Genomic DNA, 23,224 nt, shown 5'->3' with positions numbered 1-23,224 from the left:
GTCAGGGAACAACTTCCCTCACTCCCACGAAAAGGTTCTTTTGAATTTTTAGCTGGCTCCCTGGGCGTGTTGCTCAGCTAAAGCAGGTAGCAGCCATCTTGGATCGCCACAGCGTCAAGTTTTAAAAATGCTTTGTGTTGTTTTTTTAAAAAATTTTATTGTTGGTAGATCATTTTGACTTTGTCATTTTAAAAGTAGCTCGCAAGCCAAAAATGTGTGGGCACCCCTGTCTAGATGCTCTAGTCAAGCCATGGCCTCGGGGCCTATATCTTTCCTCCTTGGCCCAGGATAGGCTGAATCATTCAAAAGATTGCAAGTCATCAGGGAAATGTCATTCTGGTAGCTCCAGATTGGTTCCACAGATTATGGTATGCAGATGTTATGCATCTTCATACGGGTCCTGGTCTCTGGCTTCTGGTGCTTCTAGACTTCCTATCTTAGAGTCCAGTTTGGATAGAGGATCCGGATTGCTTTGCTTTTTCGGCTCGGCTTTTGAATGCAAAGCGCTAGAGTGAAAAAGATATTTGGAGATGGTCATTTCCACTCTTCTCAAGTCTAAGAAGTCAACTATATTTTCCGCATATACTAAAGCGTGGAAGACTTTTCAGCATTGGTGTGCTTTGGAGCTGTTTTCAGCTCTGGTTTCGGTGGTGTTAGCTTTTCTCCAAGCCGGCCTTGACAAGGGACTCACTGTAGCTTTCCTTCAGGTCCAAGTCACAGGGCTTTCTTGTTTCAGGGCTTGGGACTGCTGACCTCCGCTGGTGTCTCATCCAGACATTGCCAGTTTTCTGAAGGGTGCTCTCTGAATCAGACCATCGATCAAATCACTGTTCCTTTCATATGACCTTAACATAGTTCTGCAAGGTCTCACTTAAGCTCCGTTCGAGCCACTGGAAGAAGTGTCCCTACTGGATTTGACGCTAAATGCGATCTTTCTGGTAGCTGTGACCTCAGCAAGACGAGTCTCGGAGCTCCAGGCGTTTTCTTGTAGACAGCCTTTCCTTAAATTCTCGGAGACTAGAGTCTCCCTACGTGTACTGTTCCTTTCTTTCTGCCGAAGGTGGTTTCAGCATTTCATATCAATCAAGAAGTCCACTTGCCTAAATTCCAGTCTACAGGTTCTAAGAAACTGGACCATATTTTGAAGAAGTTGGATGCAAGAAAAATGCTTCTCCGATATCTAGAAGTCACCAACAAGTTTAGGCTCTCTAACCATCTGTTTGTGCTGACTCATTCGACTAAGCAAGGTGTGCCCACCTCTTAAGGCCAAGATTTCCAGATGGATCTGAAAGGCCATTTCTTCAGCTTATATTATCTGTGGGAAACAGTCCCTTGTTTCTATTAAGGCGCATTCGACTAGAAGTGTAACTTTGTTGTGGGCAGAGATTTGCAGAGCTGCAACTTGGTCCACTCTACACACATTTGCAAAGTTTTACAGGGTGGATGTTGTGGCAAGAGAGGACTCTGCTTTTGGTGCCTCCGTGTTACAGGCCAGCGCAGTCAGTACGCCCTAGATTTCTGGGTCTGCTTTTGCACATCCTGCTTGTCCAGAATGACACACCTATTGCACTGGAAAAAGATTATGTTCTTACCTTGATAATATTGTTTCCAGTAGATAGGTGTGTCATTCTGGACCCCGCCCTGTTCTTCCTAAGCCTGCCTACTGCCATAGAAACATAGAAATATGATGGCAGATAAAGGCCAAATGGCCCATCCAGTCTGCCCATCCGCAGTAACCATTATTGCTTCCTCTCTCTAAGAGATCCCACATGCCTATCCCATGCCTTCTTGAATTCAAACAGTCTCTGTCTTCACCACTTCCTCTGGGAGACTGTTCCACACATCTACCACCATTTCTGTAAAAATGTATTTCCTTAGATTACTCCTGAGCCTATCACCTCTTAATTTTATCCTATACCCTCTCATTCTAGAGCTTCCTATCAGGTGCTCAACTGATGTACTTTCATGGGGTATCCCCACCACTAGGCTAATAACAATTTTGCTGTATTTAAACATCTCTATCATATCTCCTCTCTCCTGCCTTTCCTCCAAAGTATACAGATTGAGATCTTTAAGTCTGTCACCATACACCTTATGATGAAGACCACACACCTTCCTCTGGACCAACTCCATGCTTTTTGTATCTTTTTGAAGGTGTGGTCTCCAGAATTGTACACAATATTCTAACTGAGGTCTTGCCAGTGTCTTATACAGGGGCATCAATACCTCCTTTTTCCTATTGGCCATACCTCTTCCTATGCATCCTAGCATCCTAGCTTTCACTGTCACCTTTTCAACCTGTTTGGCCACTTTAAGATCATCACATAACAATCACACCCAAGTCCTGCTCTTCTGTTGTGCACATAAGTTTTTCACCCCTTAAACCAGTGGTCTCAAATTTGCGGGCTGCCAGGTACTATTTTGAGGCCCTCGGTATGTTTATCATAATCACAAAAGTAAAATAAAACAGTTTCTTGATCATATGTCTCTTTAGCGAAAAAGAAAGATTTATAAACTATAAAGAGTTTTACCAAATGCAAAATTGTAATTTCTTTAATAAGACATTAACTATTTTTTTCTGAGGCCCTCCAAGTACCTACAAATCTAAAATGTGGCCCTGCAAAGGGTTTGAGTTTGAGACAACTGCCCTAAACTGTACCATTCCTTCGGTTTTTTGCAGCCCAAATGCATGACCTTGCATTTCTTAGCATAAATTTTTAGCTGCCAAATTTCAGACCATTCGTTAAGCTTCGCTAGGTCTTTCTTCATGTTATTCACACCATCCAGGGTGTCTACTCTATTGCAGATTTTGGTATCATCCACAAAGAGGCAAATCTTACCTGACAGCCCTTCAGCAATGTCGCTTATAAATATGTTAAAAAGAACAGGGACAAGAACAGAACCTTGAGGCATACCACTTGTAACGTCCCTTTCCTCAGAGCAATCTCCATTGACCATTACCCTTTGTTGTATTCCACTCAACCAGTTCCTGACCCAGCCTGTCACTTTGTGGCCCATCCCGAGGGCACTCAGTTTATATTAGACGTCTGTGTGGAACACTGTTAAAGGCTTTGCTAAAATCTAAATACACCACATCCGCATCTAGCGCACTCCCTCTATCTAATTCTCTAATCACCTAGTCAAAGAAATTGATCAGATTTGTCTGACAAGACCTACCTCTAGTGAATCCATATTGCCTCCGGTCCTGTAATTCACTGGATTCCAGAAACTTCACCATTCTCTGTTTTAAAAGTGTTTCCATTAATTTGCTTACCACAGAAGTCAGACTTACCAGCCTGTAATTCCCTTCTTTTTCCTTACTTCCACTTTTATGGAGAGGGACCACATCTGCCCTTCTTTAATCCTCTGGTACCACTCCCGACTCTAGAGACTCATTGAAAAGGTCAGTCAGTGGAGCCACCAGAACTTCCCTAAGTTCCTTCAGCACCCTCAGATGTACACCATCTGGCCCCATCGCTTTGTCTACCTTTATTTTAGCTAGCTTCTCACGAACACAACCCTCTGAAAATTGATCAAGATCTACCACTCCTCCATCCCCATTTGCGTTTGTCTTCTGCAGTCCTTCTCCTGGCGCTTTAGCCATGAACACAGAACAGAAACATTTGTTAAGCAATTCAGTCTTTTCTTTATCAGCTTCTACGTATTTCTCCCCTTCACTTTTGAGTCTCACAATGCTACTTTTGCACTTCTTCCTATCACTGATATATATAAAAAATTTCTTGTCTCCACATTTTACCATGTCAGCTATTTTTTTCTTCCATTTGTAACTGCTTTCCTGACTACTCGACCAGCCTTTCTTAACTTTTCCAGATATTTTTGCTTGTCTTCCTCTTTCTGCATCTTTCGTAGTTTATGAAAGATAATTTCTTATTCCTTACCTTCTCAGCTACTACTTTTGAGAACCAAAGTGGCATTCTTGTCCTCTTACTTTCACTTACTTATCTCACAAAAAGGTTTGTTGCTCTTAAATTATTCCTTTCAGTTTTGCCCACTGCATTTCGACCATCCAGAACCTTTACTTTGGAATGAGTCCTCTCTATACCCGTCTTAATATTAAACTATACCATGCACTGCTATGACATGAGAAACACTTTCCCCATTTGTAAGCACTAAGTCCAGTATGACCCCATCCTGTGTGGGTTCCATTACCAACTGCTGGAACAGTTCTCCTTGAAAAGAATCCAGGATCTCCCTACTTCTGTCTCGTTCCGTTTGTTCTTTTCCAAATATATATCTTGGATGTCAGTCGGCCCTTTGGGCCATGAAGAATTGTATATTGTCTATTTTTGGCATGTGCAGGGATACTACCTGAGCTCCTTTGATGCTTCTGTTGGGTTTGGTTATTCTTTTCCTGTTTATTTGATATTGGTAAAGCAGAATTGTTATTTGTTTGGGAAGTTTTCCCATTTTGCCTTACTTCACCTCTCGGAGGAGCTCTTGAATGCTTTGTAGCTAACTATAGGTGGCAGTAGAGCTCTCAGTGAAGTAAGAGAGTTACAGAAAACAATCTGGAATGGATTCCTTCTGCAGAGTTCAGGGCAATGGAGAAATGACCTGCTTGTCCAGAATGACACACCTATCTACTGGAAAAGATATTATCAAGGTAAGAACATAATCTCTCTCTCTCTTTTTTATTTTATTTATTAATCATTATGAAATACATAATTCACATAATCATTATGAAATACATAATTCACATCAATGGGAAGAGGCAACCAGAAGTTATTTTAACAAAATACCAAACAAGAAATATGGACCCCATCCTTTTTTCAAACCAGATCTTCATTCTATATTTAATTTGTTCTTTAAATCCCCTACCCTACTACAGAAACTTATTTTTCAATCAACAATCTCTTAAGCTGAGAAGGATCAAAGTAAATATATCTATTAGATAGTAAAGTTATTACACATTTGCAGTGAAATTGAAGAAAAAAATTACCTCCCAAAGATATAACTCTGTCTATCAATTTCAAAAATTCCTTGCGGCATAGTTGTGTGGACCTAGCCACATCTGGAAACATCCAGATAGGCGGACCACAAAACTGAGAATTTTTAAAACATTTTTCTCCTGTTCTGTTGAAAAAGTTGCAAAGAGGGTTGCTCTAGTAACAATTTCCTCTTGCGAGGATTCAATAAAATCTGTTAAATTCAAAGGCTCTTTAGCTCTCTCCTTTTGCATTTTCTCTCAACAGTCTCAGCTTTTGGCATAGACACATAACTACAGTCAGAGATAATTAATTCTTCAACTTTATCCCAAAGCAATATCTCCTTCAAATATCTGCGTAACAAAATCTCTGGAGACAGTAGATAACAAATAGGAAAATTCAATAAATTTAATATTATAGATCTCATTTGATTTTCAATAAATTCTAATTGCTTGTGTATAATCAGACAGTCTTTAACAAAAGCTGAGGAAACTGATTGATAATTATCGTATTTTTCGCTCTATAAGATGCACCAGACCATAAGACGCACCCACCTGTAGAGGAGGAAAAAAAAATTTGGTTCAGAAATTTTTTTTCTTGGTTTTTCCTCCTCTACATGTAGGTGTGTCTAGTGATCTGGTGCTGGGAAGTCCAAAGCCTGCAGCCCCCAGCTTTTAACTGGCGTGATCGGTGCTGGACAGCTGCCTTTCTCCCTGTAGAGCGGCACATAAGGCAGGCAAGCCAATCACGGAGTGGAGCGGGACCAGGCAAGAAGGTTGCACTCCTGCCTTATGCATCGCTCTGCAGGGAGAAAGGCAGCCATCCAGCACCGACCACGCCAGTTGATAAAAAGGTACTGGGGGCAGGGGGGGGAGGTGTATTCACTCCATAAGACACACCCACTTTTCCACCCCCTTTTTGGAGATGGAAAAAGTGCATCTTATGAAGCAAAAAATACAGTATGTAAATTTGAATAAATCTGAGACAGTCTGGTATCCAACTTTACAATTTTCGTTATCAGCCTCATGAAATTTCTCCACTGTCTGTTGAGAAAAACTACATAGCTGTGGTATAGTAGTCTTTATGCATTCTTCAGTCCTCACAACCACTTGACAAATATCTTTCAAGGTAATATCTTGAAGTTGGTCCAAATTTTTAACCATATTCGGACAAATTACAACTACTGCATTCAAATCAGCAGATATTTTGTCCACCTGGGCTGTACCCATTAAGGAACCTTTCTCTGTGTGGACAGACAGGAGTAGAAGGGGGGGGGGGAAGAAGTAGAATGTCCACCCTCACTTAGTGAGGCCTGCGAAATGGACAAATCACCTGTAGGCATTATTGGTGACTTAGATTGAATATGTTTGTCCATTGGACCAACAGTTTTTAGTGTACTGGTTCCTTTAGCTTTCCCCTTCCGCTTCACCATTGTCCTATAGAATATATATACCTCAGGCTCCAGTCACCAAATGTCTTCCACCAGATCTTTTCGGGCTCCTTTCAGCTCCTGAGGGGGCTCCCAAGGGGCCAATTGTGCCCCTTGTGGCACAACCCTTAGGACACGCCACTAGCGTGGTGAGACTTTATAGTTGTTGGTCCTGGTGGCAGCGTGTGACATCAGACGCAGCCGCCCTTTGCCTCAAATCAATGCTGCTCAGGGTCCTCCAGTAAGGTGCCTTTTCCGTTGGGCCACTAGTGGGGTGAGACTTTGTAGTTGCTGAACCCTGTGACGGTGGTTGACGTCAGACGCTGCCGCCCTCTACTTCACATCGATGCTGACCAGGGTCCTCCTGTAAGGTGCCTCTTCCCCATAATCTTTTTTAAAATAAATTAAGAAATAAAAATACAACTTACCGGTACCCAGACATCTTACATTTACATCCATTGAATATACACCATACACAGTATACATTAGTAGTTGCTATACACTCTCCATATTGTCTTGTGCTCACCCATGCAGCCTCTGTCATTCCATGATAAAAAGAAACACATTTTATTGTTTTTCTTTTTATCATGTCCCCTACACAGATATGCCTGAGTCTTCAAATGGAGGAAGGGAAGTATGTCTGTGCAATGTTTACTTCTGGGAATTCTGCTCAACTGCACAGCACAGAATTTGTGTAGAATTCTGCTCAGTGCTAGCATTAGGTCTCTCTTCCCCTCTCCCAAAAAGGTTTTGCATGAGGAGGAGGAAGTGAATTACTGCACTTCATGTCAATGGTGTACCAAGGATGATGTGGGTGGTGGTGGTGGCTCAGGGGTGCTGGAGCGGTCATAGGTCTGCAGTCTGCCTGCGCATGGCCATTGGCTCCGCAGGCCCCTGCCCCCTCTGATGTCATCTTCCTGTTACGGGGCAAGGGACCAGCAGAGCCGATGACTGCCCGCAGGCAGACAGCAACTCCGCGACTGATCAGCACACCTTCCCACTTCCTGGAGGATGGAGGTGCTTCTCCTTGGGTTCCTGCCCCACCAGGTTTGCCGCTGCTTCAGGCCACTTCCTTCTCTTCCGTCGCCTTAGACCAGATTGTTTATGTGAACTATGGGGGTCCTGTGGTTCACATAAGCAGGCAGAGGAGAAGGAAGTGACCCAATGTACAGTTATTTATTTCCTCCTCTTGTGATGTCTCTTCAGGGGAGAGGGAGAGCCAGTTCCAGGAGTGCAATGAAAGGGAGGGGAGGGGTTTGCAAAAAAATAAAAAATATGAATGTACTTTTGGAGAGGGTTGAAGGGAGGGAGCAGAGAAATGTGAATGTTCCATTAGGGTGCGTAGTGGAGGCCGGAGCTTGGGCTTTAGGATTGAGAAATTCTGTGCAAAACCGCTTCAAATAAACAATGCAGAATTTTCAGAAATTTTTTTGCAGAAGCTCCCCAGGAGTAACAGTTGGTTTCAATCAATTGGAATGATACCAGCTTCTGCTCTCAGTGTGTTTCCTAAATGGGGACACCATCACCTACTTCAAAAATTGTTTGGGGCAGAAATAACTATGTAGAGCTAAGCGTGAGCATCTCTGCAGAGCAGTGCTGTTAAGAGTATCTGCTTTTCTAGTTGAACCCAGAAGCTTGATATTCCAAGCTAACCCAGGTTGCTCCTGCCGCAAGCGGTGGACCATTCAAGGTGCTTCTCTAGCTACACATTCAGTCCCACAGGTGAATCCTGTTCTGCATTAGTACAGAGAAGCAAACCTCCCAGCAAACAGAGTAGTCTTTTAAAATTGTAATTTTTATTAAAACAAACAAACATTTTCACATATAAATAGGCTTGTATTACATTAAGTCACTTGAAAAAGTATAGTGTGTACTTGTACAATAGCCCAGTGGACAAACGTGGAAAAATAATCTATATTAATGTGCATATTATAAACTTGTACATTTTACGTCTGCTCTCAAACCGGAATAATTTCTATGACTTCTGTCTAGGTGTGATTTCTGCAGGGTTTGTGTTAGGCACCTATGTGTCTTTGTAAAATATTTTGGGATTGATATTCAAAAAGGTTTAACTGGACAGGAGAGACTTCTTCTCAGTTAAACCTTGCTGAGCTAGCTGGCCACTGATATTCAGCAGCATTTAACCAGGTAGTGCCAGACATCCCCTAACCGGCTAGGTTAGAGGTGGGTCAGGGCGGCAACTTAGCCAGTTAGCACCAGCTAAGTCTGAATATCAGCCAATACCCAATTAACTTGTGGGTCCGCGTACATAATAATAATAATAATAATAACTTTATTTTTGTATACCGCCATACCCAGGGAGTTCTAGGCGGTTCACATCAATTAAACCAAACTTGATAAGAAATTACAATAAACTATATTTACAAGTAATGAAGATATTGGAACAAAAATTAACAAGAAATTACAATTGATCATAGTTACAATTGATCATAATGAGTAGGTCCTTGGAGTTAGTGAGATGGGGGAGATCAAAAAGAAGGGGGGAGGGGACCGGGAGAGTTGGGTCGTTTGAGGGGGGGGAGAGGAAAATGGAAGAGAGGGGATTAGGGATATTGAGCGTGGAATAAATGAGTTTTGAGTATTTTTCGGAAATCAAGGTAGGTGTGGGCCTTGAGTAGATAGCTAGAGAGATTGAAATGTTGCAAAGTTTGTGATAATGTGATGTATGTGCGCAAGAAGAGCTCGTAGGGGCCTGTTGCCAGATCTCTCATTTGGCAGTCTAGGGGTGGCCAAGCTAGTGGACAATATTTTGGTTTCTCAAAGATAAGGGCAGGGGCTGTTCTAAAGAAGTGATGTGACTGAGTGAACACTGTCTTGCTCTCTTGTTCATTTGTACTGCAAATTTGTTATTGCAAAAAGAAAAATTCACGAGAGAATTCCAGATTGGGTGTTTATAATCTTTTTGTGTTGATCAGCGGAAACTTTTACAACAGGGTCTATGAAGAGGCTTTGGAGACCAGCACGGCCATGGTGTCTGTGGGTGCACATACAGTGAAGATAGAAGAAAGCATTGGTAGGTGCTCTTTTGCTTAAGAACTTAAGAATTGCCATACTGGGACAAACTAAAGGTCCATCAAGACCAGTATCCTGTTTCCAGCAGTGGCCAACCCAGGTCCCAAGTAAATAGCTAGATCCCAAGTAGTAAAACAAATTTATGCTGCTAGCAAAGAAATGATACCTAATGTGGGGAGAAGGGAGAGGAAATGTGTGGCTCCTTCTGGGCCACCCCCTCCCTCCCACCCATGGACTGCTAACTGTGTTCTGCCTTAATCATGCAATTAATCACAATTAAAAATTTTAATAGAAATGCAGACCCAATTAAAATGGTTCATAGTCTAAAGCGCACGAGGACAAAGGCACGCCGATAACCGAGCGCAGACAACTGAGCACAGGACTTAACCGCGCCAAAGAAAAACTGTATTTTAAAGGGCTCCGACGGGGGGGTGTTGGTGGGGAACCCCCCCACTTTACTTAATAGAGATCACGCTGGCGTTGTGGAGGGTTTGGGGGGTTGTAACCCCCCTCATTATACTGGAAACTTAACTTTATCCCAGGACAAGCAGGCAGATATTCTCACTAATGGGTGAAGTGATCCAACGGAGCCCGATGCGGACGCCTCACAAGCAGTCTTGCTTGAAGAAACTTCGAAGTTTCGAGTCGCCTGCACCGCGCATGCGTGAAGTTTTTTCACTTGTTTCTTTTAAAGTCCGCAGTTTTGGGTTATTTTTCTCTTAATCGCTGATTTTCGTCGTTCTTTATTGTTTAAAAAAAAATTTCTTCCATCCGTTCGGGCAGGCCACGTGGCCGCAGCCCCGTGGTTTCAATCTTGCGGCGGAGCTTTTCCGGCCTATGTCCCGGCCTATCACCGGTTTTAAAAAGTGTGCCAAGTGCCAGCACGCGATTTCGCTTTCGGACCTTCATCGATGCTGTATTCGGTGTCTTGGGCCTCAACAGCTTTCGAAATTGTGCCGGCCTTGCTCCACACTCACCACACATGCTTTCAAGCGTCGTTGCGTCTTGTGGGAGTCGCTGTTCATGGAGTCCTCGACGGAGCCATCCTCATCGAAGGGACCTTCACCGCCAACATCATCCGCGGCTCTCCAGCCTCCGAGTCTCCTCAAGCCCGCGTCATTTGTGCCGGCTCAGACTCCAGCACCCGCTGCGATGCCTTCCTCTGTCTCTCCAGGTCAGGTAGCACAGCAGCCCATTCCACCGGTATTGTTCAAAGTGCCCAAGGCTTCTAAGCCCAAGCACTCACACACTGCCCCTAAGGAGCGCGAGGCCCGTGCAGGTGCTCCCATTGCTGATGCGGATCCATCCTTGCCGGCCTCGTTCCAGACCTTACTGGAGAAGCAATTCATTGAGCTCTTCACCACTATGGGGCCTAAGCTTCTCTCCCAAATCCAGCCTGGGAACGCGGAGGCCTCCTGCGAGGTCATGCCGCCTCTGGTGCCTCAGCGGTACACACACTGTCTACAGGGAGCAGAGTCTCTGCGAGTGTCTGGTCTGGCATCGATGCATGCATCGCAAGGAGCAGAATCTTTGCCCATGCCTCCGTTGGAACCGATTCACTTGATGCAAGGAGTAGAGTCTTTGCAAGTGCCTCCATTGGAATCGATCCACTCGATGCAAGGAGCAGAGTCTTTGCGAGTGCCTCCTTGGAGCCGATTCACCTGATACAGGGACTCGAGTCTCTACGAGTACCTAGGGGCGATCCCAGCCAACCGCCTCTGCTTCGATCAACCACTTCCAGCCCCATCCACTATCTGGGGGCCTCAGCGAAGACCCACTCGCCTCGTCCATCGAGGCCGGTTTCCAAGCACAGTTCACATCATCGATCGAGGCATTCATCGAGGCACTCATCCAGGCATGCCTCGCCTCATCGGAAGCAGACTTTTGTGGAGTATTCCCCACCGGCTACTTCACCCCCTCCGATGCCGGAGCTTGAGGACACGCTGGGGTCTTTATCACCACCACGATCCCCGTCCTCATTGGATCCAGAGGCCTCGACATACTTGAGTCCTTCTCGAGGCCCTGCTTTGGCCAACCAGCTGTCCTTCTCCTCGTTCCTCCGGCAGATGGCAGCCGATTTGGACATCTAACTGGACACAGGGTCTAAATTTTCGAAGGAATATCTGGAGACTATGCACCTTCCTCAACCACCTGCTGAATCCCTCAAGCTTCCTTTACACAAGTTGCTGGATCAGACCTTTGTGCGGTGCCTTGAAACACCTTATTCCATCCCTGCCGTGCCGGGCAAGTTGGATGCCAGGTACCACACGGTGCACCATAAAGGGTTTGACGGTTCCCAACTCTCCCATCAGTCCCTTTTGGTGGAATCCTCATTGAAGCGGTCTCACCCCTCCCAGGTCTACGCCACCGTTCCACCTGGTAGGGAGGGCAAGACCATGGACCGATTTGGTAGGAGAATTTACCAGAACTCCATGATGACTTCCAGAGTTCTGAATTACAACTTCCATTTCATCACATATTTTGAATTCTTCCTGTCTGTACTCCAGAAGTTCATGCCCTATCTGGACCCCAGAGCACAGTTTGAGTACCAGGAGGTTCTGGCCTCGTTGTCCCAACTCCGGCTACAATTGATGCAGTCCTCCTACGATGCCTTTGAACTATCGGCTCGGGCTACAGCATGCTCGATGGCCATGCACCAGCTGGCGTGGCTCAGGACCATTGACATGGACCCCAATCTCCAGAACAGACTCGCCAATGTGCCATGCGCTGGTACCGACCTCTTCGATGAGTCCATCGAATGGCGACCAAGAAGCTCTCGGATCACGAGAAGTCTTTCCAGTCCATCCTACGTCCGAAGCCTAAGCCTGCTCCTCCTCGTCCATCCTGTCCACTGTTGATCTACCAGCAGCGTTACCCGCCTAAACAGGCTCCACCCATCCGACAGCCTGTGAAGAGGCAGCATCCCCAAAAGCAGCATCAGAAGCCTCAACCATCTACGGTCCCTAAGGCTCCTCAGCCCTTTTGACTGTCTCATAGAGGGCATAACATCTGTCGTTCTGCCGTTTTCAGTTGCTCCACCGATTGGAGGTCGTCTCCATCACTTTTACCACCGATGGACGACTATTACCACCGACCTCTGGGTCCTTTCCATCATCAAGGAGGGATACTCTCTTCAGTTCCATTCCATCAAGTTCTTCCGGAACACCCTCCAAGAGAGTATCCTTCCAACTTGACCCAGACTGCCCTTCTTCTTCAGGAAGCTCAGGCTTTGTTGCAGCTTGGGGCTGTCGAGCCGGTTCCTTTGACTCAACAGAACAAGGGTTTTTACTCCCGGTACTTCCTTGTTCTGAAGAAGACGGGCGATCTGCGCCCCATTTTGGATCTCAGGGTGCTCAACAAGTTTCTGGTCAAAGAAAAATTTCGCATGTTGACCCTGGCATCCCTGTACCCCCTCATTGAGCAGAATGACTGGTTATGCTCTCTGGATCTCAAGGAGGCCTACACTCACATTCCCATTCATCCGGCCTCACGTTAATACCTCAGATTCAGGGTGGGACATCTTCAGCTTCAATACCGAGTGCTTCCTTTCGGCCTGGCTTCGTCACCCAGAGTCTTCATCAAGTGCCTGGTAGTAGTGGCCGCAGCACCCAGGAACCATGATCTCCAGGTGTTTCCCTACCTGGACGACTTGCTCATCAAAGATTCAACGTCTCAGGGAGTCGTCCTTGCGACCCAGAAGACGATTTGGTTGCTGCAGCATCTGGGATTCGAGATAAACTTTCCAAAATCCCACCTTCAGCCTTCCCAGACTCTCCCCTTGATCGGAGCTGTCCTGGATAATACCCAACTCAGAGCGTTCCTCCCTCCTCCACGCCTGGAAGCTCTCCTCAACCTTTGTCACTCAGTGTCCTCTCGCCCGTCCATCTCGGCGAGACACACGATGGTCCTTCTAGGCCACATGGCCTCTACAGTTCAAGTGACCCCTTTTGCCAGACTTCACCTCAGGATTCCTCAGTGGACCCTGGCATCTCAGTGGACGCAGGTGTCCGACCCTTTGTCTCGACACATCCAGGTCACTCCTGCTCTGCAACAGTCTCTTCGTTGGTGGATGCTATCCTCCAATCTATCCAGAGGTTTACTGTTTCACACGCCCCATCATCAGAAAGTTCTCACGACCGACTCGTCGACTTATGCTTGGGGGGCTCATCTGGACGGTCTCCGCACCCAGGGTTACTGGACCAGCACTGACCGCCAGTGCCAAATCAATCTCCTGGAACTCAGGGTGATTTTCAATGCTCTCAATACCTTTCAACATCTAATCCGTGACCAGGTTGTCCTCATTCGCACAGACAACCAAGTCGCCATGTACTATATCAACAAACAGGGAGGAACGGGATCGGCCTCCCTCTGCCAGGAAGCTCTGAAAGTGTGGGATTGGTCGATCTGCCACAACACTTTCCTCAAAGCTGTCTACATTCAAGGGGCGGACAATGCCTTAGCGGACAACTTGAGCTGTCTTCTGCAACCGCACGAATGGACTCTTCACTCCACGCCCCTTCATCAGATCTTCGTTCAGTGGGGAACGCCTCAGATAGACCTCTTTGCTGCCCCCCACAACTTCAAACTGCCTCAGATTTGCTCCCGTATCTTCACTCCTCAGCGCCTCGAGGCAGATGCTTTTCTTCTGGACTGGACGAATCTCTTCCTATATGCGTTTCGTCCATTTCCTCTCATTCAAAAGACTCTAGTCAAGCTGAAGTCAGACCGGGCCACCATGATTCTGATTGCTCCACGGTGGCCCAGACAACCTTGGTACTCCCTTCTCCTTCAAGCTTGGTACTCCCTTCTCCTTCAACTCAGCACCAGCCATACCCTCTACCTGTTTTATACTATCTTTTGCACATTTCTCAGTCTGGCCTCAAGTCGACTTTGATACGGGTCCATCTCAGTGCAATTGCTGCTTTCCATCAGCCTCTGCAAGGGAAACCGCCCTCTGCTCATCCTGTGGTTTCCAAATTCATGAAAGGACTTTTTCATGTTAATCCTCCCCTCAAACCGCCTCCAGTGGTTTGGGACCTCAATGTGGTTCTCTCTCAGCTTATGAAACCTCCCTTTGAACCTCTCAACATGGCTCATCTGAAGTATCTCGCTTGGAAAGCTGTCTTCCTCATTGGCCTCACTTCTGCTAGACGAGTCAGTGAGCTCCAAGCCTTGGTGGCTGATCCACCCTTTACAGTGTTCCATCATGACAAGGTGGTCCTTCGCACCCATCCGAAATTTCTACCTAAAGTGGTCTTGGAATTTCACCTTAACCAATCCATCGTGCTTCCAGTGTTTTTTCCGAAGCCTCATTCTCATCCTGGAGAATCGGCCCTTCATACTCTGGACTGTAAACGTGCTTTGGCTTTCTACTTGGAATGCACCAAACCACACAGATCTACTCCTTAACTCTTCATCTCCTTTGATCCGAACAAGTTGGGACGTCCTATCTCTAAGCATACCATCTCCAACTGGATGGCGGCTTGATTCTCTTTCTGCTATGCCTAGGCTGGATTACCCCTTCACAGTAAAATCACAGCCCATAAGGTCAGAGCAATGGCAGCTTCTGTGGCTTTCCTCAGATCTACCCCTATTGAGGAAATTTGTAAGGCTGCCACTTGGTCCTCGGTTCATACCTTCACTTCTCATTATTGTCTGGATACTTTCTCCAGATGGGATGGACAGTTTGGCCAAACAGTATTGCAAAATTTATTCTCCTAAATTGCCAACTCTCCCACCATCCCTTTGTGGTTAGCTTGGAGGTCACCCATTAGTGAGAATACCTGCCTGCTTGTCCTGGGAAAAAGCAATGTTACTTACCATAACAGTTGTTATCCAGGGACAGCAGGCAGATATTCTCACGTCCCACCCACCTCCCCTGGGTTGGCTTCTCTGCTAGCTATCTGAACTGAGGAGACGCGCCTCGTGCTGGGCGGGAAGGCACTCGCGTATGCGCGGTGCGGGCGACTCGAAACTTCGAAGTTTCTTCAAGCAAGACTGCTTGTGAGGCGTCCGCATCGGGCTCCGTTGGATCACGTCACCCATTAGTGAGAATAGCTGCCTGCTGTTCCTGGATAACAACTGTTACGGTAAGTAACATAGCTTTTTCCCTGTTTTTTAGGGAAAAGGTTAAGTTTTCAGTATAATGTGGGGGGGTTACAGTCCCCCACACCCCTCCAACATGGCAGCGTGAGGCAGCGCGATCCCTATTAAGTAGAGTGGGGGGGGGGGGTTGCCCCCCACACCCTCTGTCAGAGCCTTTTAAAATACGGGTTTTCTTCGGCGCGATTAAGCCCTGCACTCAGTTATCCGCACTCGGTTGTCGGCGTACTTTTGTCCTCGCGCGCTTTTGACCCGTCACCGTCAAAATAATTGAACAGAACGCTACAACTAATGCACTTCAGCCCTTAAAATAATGCCACCTAGTGATCTTACAATCAATTGCAGCCTCCAGGTATTGTATATATCTCAATATTACACATGTAAATTGTCAGTCTGAAAATTGCTGTCTCTCAAAACAGCTATAAACACATGTACTTTTTAGCTCAGTGCTTCTAAACTAATGTACTGTGGAAAAGTTCTCCTTGTGTTTTATTATGTTTATTAAAAAATGTACTGTCCCCATTGATGTGAGGGGCAGGGGATAGGGGTTGGGTGAAGGGTGTGGTTGGGCGATTGGGACCGGGGGATAATTGCTGTATAGTTCTTGAACAAATGTTTTATCTTGTACTGTATTCATTGTCCTTTTTTTTTTTTTTTTTTTTTGGCTTATTCAATAAAATTGTTTCAACAAAAAATGTACTGTCCCACTTACACTTTAAATAAGATCTAAGCAGTTTACAACTATAATGTTATTTAAAAAAAAAAAGCAAATGGAACATCATAAATAGAAAAGAAGCTCAATCCTGTCCATAGAAGACTTAGTCGACATCATCCATAAATATTAAATCCCCAACACTGTAGTGGCAGCTCCTGCATGAGCCTCCTTTATAGGCACATGCCCCACCTCCATTGAATTGAACTGAATTGATGTATTTAATTTTAGTATTTACACACTTCTTATAGCCTAAACAGTTTACATTCAGCTACTCAAGTATTTCTCCCTATCTGTCCCGATGGACTTACAATCTGCCTAATGTACCTGGGGCAATGGACTTGCCCAGAGTCAGAAGGAGCAGCGCTAGGCTTGTAACCTGCAGCCTTAATCACTAGGCTATTTTAACCCCCACCTACTGTCCCTACAGTAGCCAGGGGAGGCACAATGGAAAATAGGGAAGAGGGAGCTCAATAGCAGCAGACAATGTTTAGAATGTTCCACACTCACACTCACACACACTGACCAAATTGTTTTCCTGACTGACATTTCTAAACTGATACAATCTACCCCCCCCCCTCCCTTTTATGAAGCTGCATTAGGCTTTTTTATCACCAGCCACAACAGTAAAAGCTCTGATGCTCATAGACTTCCTACGAGCGTCGGAGCTAATACCGAAGCGGCCAGCAATTAAAATTTTTTTTAAAATGGTCTAATATGGCTTCATAAAAGGGGGCCTAAAATCTTAGACAGTTTCTATAAATGGGGTAGCAAAAATAACTCTTCAATCAGCTATGTTAAATTTTATTCAGATTTTTTTGTTTCCTATTCTGTAGAACTATAATGCTGCTTTTTGTTTTGGAACTCACATGTCTCCTTTTTGGTTCTGCTTGCAGATCCCAGCACAGTCGAAACAAATGAGGAAATAGAAATTGCCTATCCTATCACATGTGGAGAGAGCAAAGCCATCCTTCTCTGGAAGAAATTTGTCTGCCCAGGAATTAATGTGAAATGTGTCAAGGTAATCATAACATGGTGGAATGTTTATGAAGCACAAAGCATAGGAGGCGCAGGAAGCTGCCCTTGTGACTGAGTTACTACCCTGGCATTAAATAAAACTTAGAAACATGAAGGCAGATAAAGGCCAATTCTATAGCAAGGACATAGGAATCTGTACTCTAGATGAATTTCCTCTGGTCGCAAGCTGCTTGCAAAAGGATGTCAATCATATCTTTCATATTCTCCTCCTTCACCAGTGGCGCATAGTGTCCTCTTCAGTTTTTCCTTCTGCAAGCAAACTACGAAGGTGTGTTCTGATCTGCTCTGTTTATTTTTTATTATTTTCAGGTATATTTTATCTGTTTCGTGAGGTTTCGGTGACTAGAGGTCCCCGATTTGGAGTAGCTCTGCCTGGGAGACCTGGGGACTGGGCGATCTAAGGGTCTGACAACCTTTTCCCCATGCATCCGGGCATCACCTTGCTAGTCACTGAGCAATAGGAGTCTCCGGAAGGCTTCCTAAGGGAAGCCAATACTATGTCCAAGCTTTAACCGATGGTGCTGGAATTTCAGCAACTGTTTAGTCAGCTGAAGGTAGATTCCATGGTGGCTCAAGTAATTAAACGTACCTCCCTCCTTGGTGAGGGAGGAGTGATGGTAAAGGATGCGCAGGACTGCAAGGAGGACTTGGTTCTTAGGAGGCAATTTGTAGCGCTAACTTTGGAGATCAAAGCTGCAGCGGCAACATCGTTTGTGGCGGTGTCCTGCAGCTGGTGCTGGATGGGGTAGATTATGTTGCAGATGCTCTTTATGACATCATCAGAGTGATGAGCAAGGTGTCTGCGTAGACTGTTTCCATCTGCAGGATGCTGTGGATCAGGCAATGGGCGGGCAATTCAGCCTCTAAGGCCACCTTAAGCAGACTGCCTTTTATAGAGCAGATGCTATTTGGTAAGGGCTTAGACGATCTCATGGCCAGTGTGGCAGATCACTGTCCTAAGGCTCTCCAAGGCAGCAGATTTCACCAACCCGCTGGGGGAGGCAGGGGCAATTTTAATTCCCCATGACGTTCCCACCAATATTACCCAGGTGCCTCTGCTCAGAGATCTTATTGGGGATTCAGACAGAGTTTTGGTAGCTCCAGACACCAGCAACCCTTGGGGTCTCGCGTCAACCCTGCTTCCAAGAAGACACAATGACGCCAGAACAACTGCCGTGCTCCCACACATTGGTGGGAGGCTGTTGGTGTTCTGGAAGGTGTGGGAGCAAATTTCCTCAGAAGTTACAAAAGATTAACTCCTGAGGATCCATTCATTCAATTTTCAATATATGACTGTTGCCAGGACTTTACAAACAATAAGATAAACATATTATTACCGTTTCTCTTTCAGAGTATATTTAATAGATCGCTCATTGCAATGTTTCTTCTGCCATTGTTGGTGTCTTACGTCCAATGCTTGAGTACCTTATTGTAAAAACCGCTTAGATAACCTTGATAGGTGGTATATAAAATCCTAATAAACATTTATCAGCTGTGCTTCCTGCTCAGTGACATCTTACTCGGTGATTGGAGAGGGGTTTTAACCTATCACCAATCAATTGATCTCTTTATTTTTAGCCTTCCGGAGCAAGTGTGTTTAGTAAAATATCCAGCGCTGTTCCTTGATATTTAAATATTGGTGTGTATGAAGCATTTGATTAGAGTCATATATTTGCCAATACAGTAGTATTGATTAAAGACTAGGTTGCTGCATGGAGATCATCTTTCAATCCCTACTTTCTGTTGATTTGCTTTTTGCATAGTGGAAATTTTTCTTTTGTTTTTTTCTGGAAAAAACATCATTATTTAATCTACAAATAAAGCAAAGCTTTTGAACACAATAGCATGATGCAAGATTTTTGGTCTGCTAAGGTGTCATTGCCCAAGGAACAGATTAGAGAATAACACGGGGACAAATTTGTCACCATTTCTGTAGGATCTATCTACATCCTCGTCTCGTCCCTGCAAGTCTTGCCTCTGTCTCTGTCCCATCTCTGCAAGCTCTGTCCTCATCTGCACAGGCCTCTAAAATTATAAGTTTTTGAGGCTTGTGCACATGAGGACATAGCTTGCAGGGATGGAGATAGATCCTGTGGGAACGGGGACAAATTTGTCCACTTGTCATTCTTTAGAACAGATCTTATTGCATCTTAGACCATTTGAAAAAATATTATCTTCCCTTTTCTGAATTTTTTTTCCCTTCTGTTCAATGGTGATAATATTCTGATGCTCCACATCTTTATACCCTGTTCCTTGTGCCTCCTTATGATTTGGGCATTTTTTTTTTTTCATTTGTATCTTTAGTTCAATGACCAGTTGATCAGTCCCAAACACTTTGTCCACTTGGCTGGTAAATCCACGTTGAAGGACTGGAAGAGAGCCATCCGCTTAGGGGGCATCATGTTAAGGTAGGAAGCATGTCTGCTTGTCAGTAGTTTCTTGCTCTTTGTGCTTCAGTGGTTTTCAGCTCTTGTCCTGATTTCCTCCTCTCCCCCCCCCCCCCTTCAGGAATCCTTGTTTTCAGGATATCCGTAGTGAATAAAAACAAGACACATTTTGGCATATTTATGGTAGTTTGTTTAGTCTGCTTGCATATAGTTAATAACTATCACTGCTGTATATGAAGGAGGAGCCTAATTGTTACTCTAACCAACTAATGGATGTTCCTTGTAACCTTGGGCAAGTCGCTTCACCCTATCATAGCCTCGGGTTCAAAATTTAGATTGTAAGCCCTCCGGAGCGGCAAAATACCTATTGTATCTGAACATAACTTGCTCTGAGCTCAGAGTTGGCCAAGGCAAGTAATTAAATCTAAAAGATCCGAAGATGGATTCCCAGACCTATATCATGAGGAGCAGTTTCCACTGATGAGGCAGTGGCATTACAGGAATGACTGCTGCTCATTCAACATCTGACTCCTCTGCTAAGATCACCAGTCAGTTTCAGTTATGACTGGGCAAAGCCGAGGAGCAGCTTTTATGGAAGAGAGAGGGTGGTGGCAGCATACAGCATGGAAAGCAGCTATTGAGATGGCCGTCTCTGGGGTCAAGAATAGGAAGTACTAGCCAGGCTCACTCTGGGTGATGATATTCAGCCAGTGGCAATAAGCAGTGTTTATTGAATGCTGATCGTGACCAGTTAATATAGCCCTGAATATTCAATGCCAGATCATGTGGTGGGCCACAGCAACAAATATCTGGTGCTAATGTAAACTGTCCTGGCTGGAGAAGAGGAGGCTTAGAGGGGATATGATAGAGTCTTACAAGATCATGAAGGGCATAGAGAGAGTAGAGAGGGACAGATTCTTCAAACTTTCAAATAATAAAAGAACAAGAGGGCATTCAGAAAAGTTGAAAGGGGACAGATTCAAAACGAATGCTAGGAAGTTCTTCTTTACCCACGTGTGGTGGACACCTGGAATGCGCTTCCAGAGGGCGTAATATGGCAGAGTACGGTACTGGGGTTCAAGAAAGGATTGGACAATTTCCTGCTGGAAAAGGGGATAGAGGGGTATAGATAGAAGATTACTGCACAGGTCCTGGACCTGTTGGGCCGCTGCGTGAGCGGACTGCTGGGCACGATGGACCTCAAGTCTGTCCCAGAAGAGGCATTTCTTATGTTCTTATGCCAGTGCTTATGCAGGGCCTGTATAAAAGTCAGTTATTTGGGCCCTGGCTGAACACAGGCCAGGCCCTGCATAGCTAGGGTTACTAGATATCTGGATTTCCCCCGGATGGCTTTTCAAAACCTGGCACTTTGTCTGGGTTTTGAAAAGCTTTCAACAAATCCCCGTCGGGCAGGAGGGTATGTACGCATGCGCGGATGCCCTCCTGCCTTACGAGAGCAGGCAGCGGGGGTGGGGCAGGGCTGGGGGCGAGACTGGGGCATAACGTGGTGGGGATGGGTGAAACTGGGCGGGTCTAGGGGTCCGGATTTTCCATTTGGAAAATCTGGTAAATCTATGCCTGCAGAAAGAGACCCTTCCTCATGGTCCCCCAACTCTCTAGGTCTCGATAGTCCCCCAGCCTACCTCCGAGAAATGGTGGTGCAGTGGGCAAGATGAGGGCAGGAGCGAATTCCCCTTGCTACTGCAGCAGCATCCTGAAAATGGCTGCCGCAGCCTCTTGCAGCAGCCTTGCAGTAGTGCAGTAGTACCATTTGTTTGACCTTATATCAGGGGTGTCCAATGTCGGTCCTCGAGGGCCGCAATCCAGTCGGGTTTTCAGGATTTACCCAATGAATATGCATGAGATCTATGTGCATGCACTGCTTTCAATGCATATTCATTGGGGAAATCCTGAAAACCCGACTGGATTGCGGCCCTCGAGGACCGACATTGGACACCCCTGCCTTATATTATTGTAATAGACAACACTGTCTCTCTGTGGGCACAGCTTATATTGCAGTCTGTCATGTTTTTCTGGAAAAACATGAATATCAAGCATTGGTCCCAGAAATGTGAGTGCTGTGGATGCTGAGCAGCCAAAATATTGATCAACCTCCTGCTTTTTGCCCAAGGAGAGATAATTTGTGATGCATTTAGCACCCTCAATCATTTTGAAAACTTGGTACCCCTGCTATCATGCCATAAGTATTGAAATAATAAATGAAATATGAATCTGAGACAGTATGGATTTGTGGTGGTGAGAAAATCTTGGAACAATGAGTATTAGCACATGTCTGCCTTTTATGCTTGTCGTCATTGCTAATTAGCCTTTTCACTAGTTACTAGTACTGCTGGACTCATGTTGTCTTTCTCTCTTGCATAGAAAGTTGATGGACTCTGGGCAGATCGACTTCTTTCAGCATGATAAAGTTTGCACCAATACCTGCCGAAGTACTAAGTTTGACCTCCTGATCAGCAGTGCCCGGGCACCTGTCCCAGGGCAGCAGACCAGCATACTGCAGACTCCAACCTCAGTAGACGGTAGCAGTCTATAAGTGGGAAACCACAGATTACACTTTTCCTTTTTAGATTACGTATGTGGTCTAATAACTATATGGGAAGTGAGAAGAAGGGGTTAATGATTAGATCATGTATTACACATGGTTTAAAACTCATGGCACCACCAGGCAGTTCAAAATCATCATTGAAAACTGAGCTGATAGAAAATAAGAGAGGTGACTCCTGCTTTCTTGGGATGGGGTTAACTATTACCAACGTATCCAGAGAGGGTCAGAGTTTCCAAAGGGCTCATAGAGTGGGGTGGAAGGGAAGGCTGAAAATACAGCCTCTTCCATTTCTAATTGGTGAGCATTCCAAATTGACATGCCAGCTATTTACTACAGCCCTGGACTGGAGCTATATGTGGCAGTGGTTCCCAACCCTGTACTGGAGGACCACCAGGCCAATCGGGTTTTCAGGCTAGCCCTAGTGAATATGAATGGAGAAGATTTGCATGCCTGTCGCCTCCATTATATGGAAAACTCTCTCATGCATATTCATTAGGGCTAGCCTGAAAACCCGATTGGCCTAGTGGTCCTCCAGGACAGGGTTGGGAACCACTGATATATGGTATCTAAAAGTACATGTTTAAATTTATCTTTGGTTACTAAGGACTTAGTACTTCTTATGTTAATGACCAATGAGATCATTGTATGCTGTTTAAATTTCAACATACCTGCAAATGCTAACTCTTTAAAGTGTCTACATATGTGCTAAAACACATTTCCTACCTTTGGAGCTTAGAACATAATACATTATTTGTAATGCACTTTTGGTACCTAGTTTCCGAGTTTATTAAAATAATCTTACTATCCCGCACTAATGGTAAACCTTCTGGGCAACTTATAATCTAAAATCTAATAACAAATTTAATATGAAAACATAAAACCACAAAACAACATATTGTAGATTTAGGAGGATGAACTACAATCTTAAAAAATAGAAGGGAGGCAAACACATTAGGTACAGTCTATATTTTACATAGCTTCTCCAGCATTTTCAACCACTATCACATTTGA

At 45.1% G+C, this 23,224-nt stretch overlaps 1 protein-coding gene across 4 annotated transcripts in view; it reads left to right on the top strand.

The window, feature by feature from the left end:
- The window catches only part of GMEB1 (glucocorticoid modulatory element binding protein 1), a 65,061-nt gene that overhangs the window by 28,422 nt on the left and 13,415 nt on the right, over nucleotides 1-23,224 (top strand). For 3 of the 4 annotated variants that reach the window (XM_033953974.1, XM_033953976.1, XM_033953977.1), the window contains exons 3-6: nucleotides 9,312-9,409; nucleotides 17,119-17,243; nucleotides 19,565-19,668; nucleotides 22,030-22,187. In XM_033953974.1, the coding sequence (XP_033809865.1) occupies nucleotides 9,312-9,409; nucleotides 17,119-17,243; nucleotides 19,565-19,668; nucleotides 22,030-22,187 (485 nt within the window). The remainder of the gene's footprint in view (nucleotides 1-9,311; nucleotides 9,410-17,118; nucleotides 17,244-19,564; nucleotides 19,669-22,029; nucleotides 22,188-23,224) is intronic. The other variant, XM_033953975.1, reaches the window with a different exon arrangement.

The sequence above is a fragment of the Geotrypetes seraphini genome, chromosome 8 (assembly GCF_902459505.1).
Source record: "Geotrypetes seraphini chromosome 8, aGeoSer1.1, whole genome shotgun sequence".
Lineage (NCBI taxonomy): Eukaryota > Metazoa > Chordata > Amphibia > Gymnophiona > Dermophiidae > Geotrypetes > Geotrypetes seraphini.
Note: the sequence above shows the minus strand (reverse complement) of the source record. Positions and strands in the feature narration are given on the sequence as shown.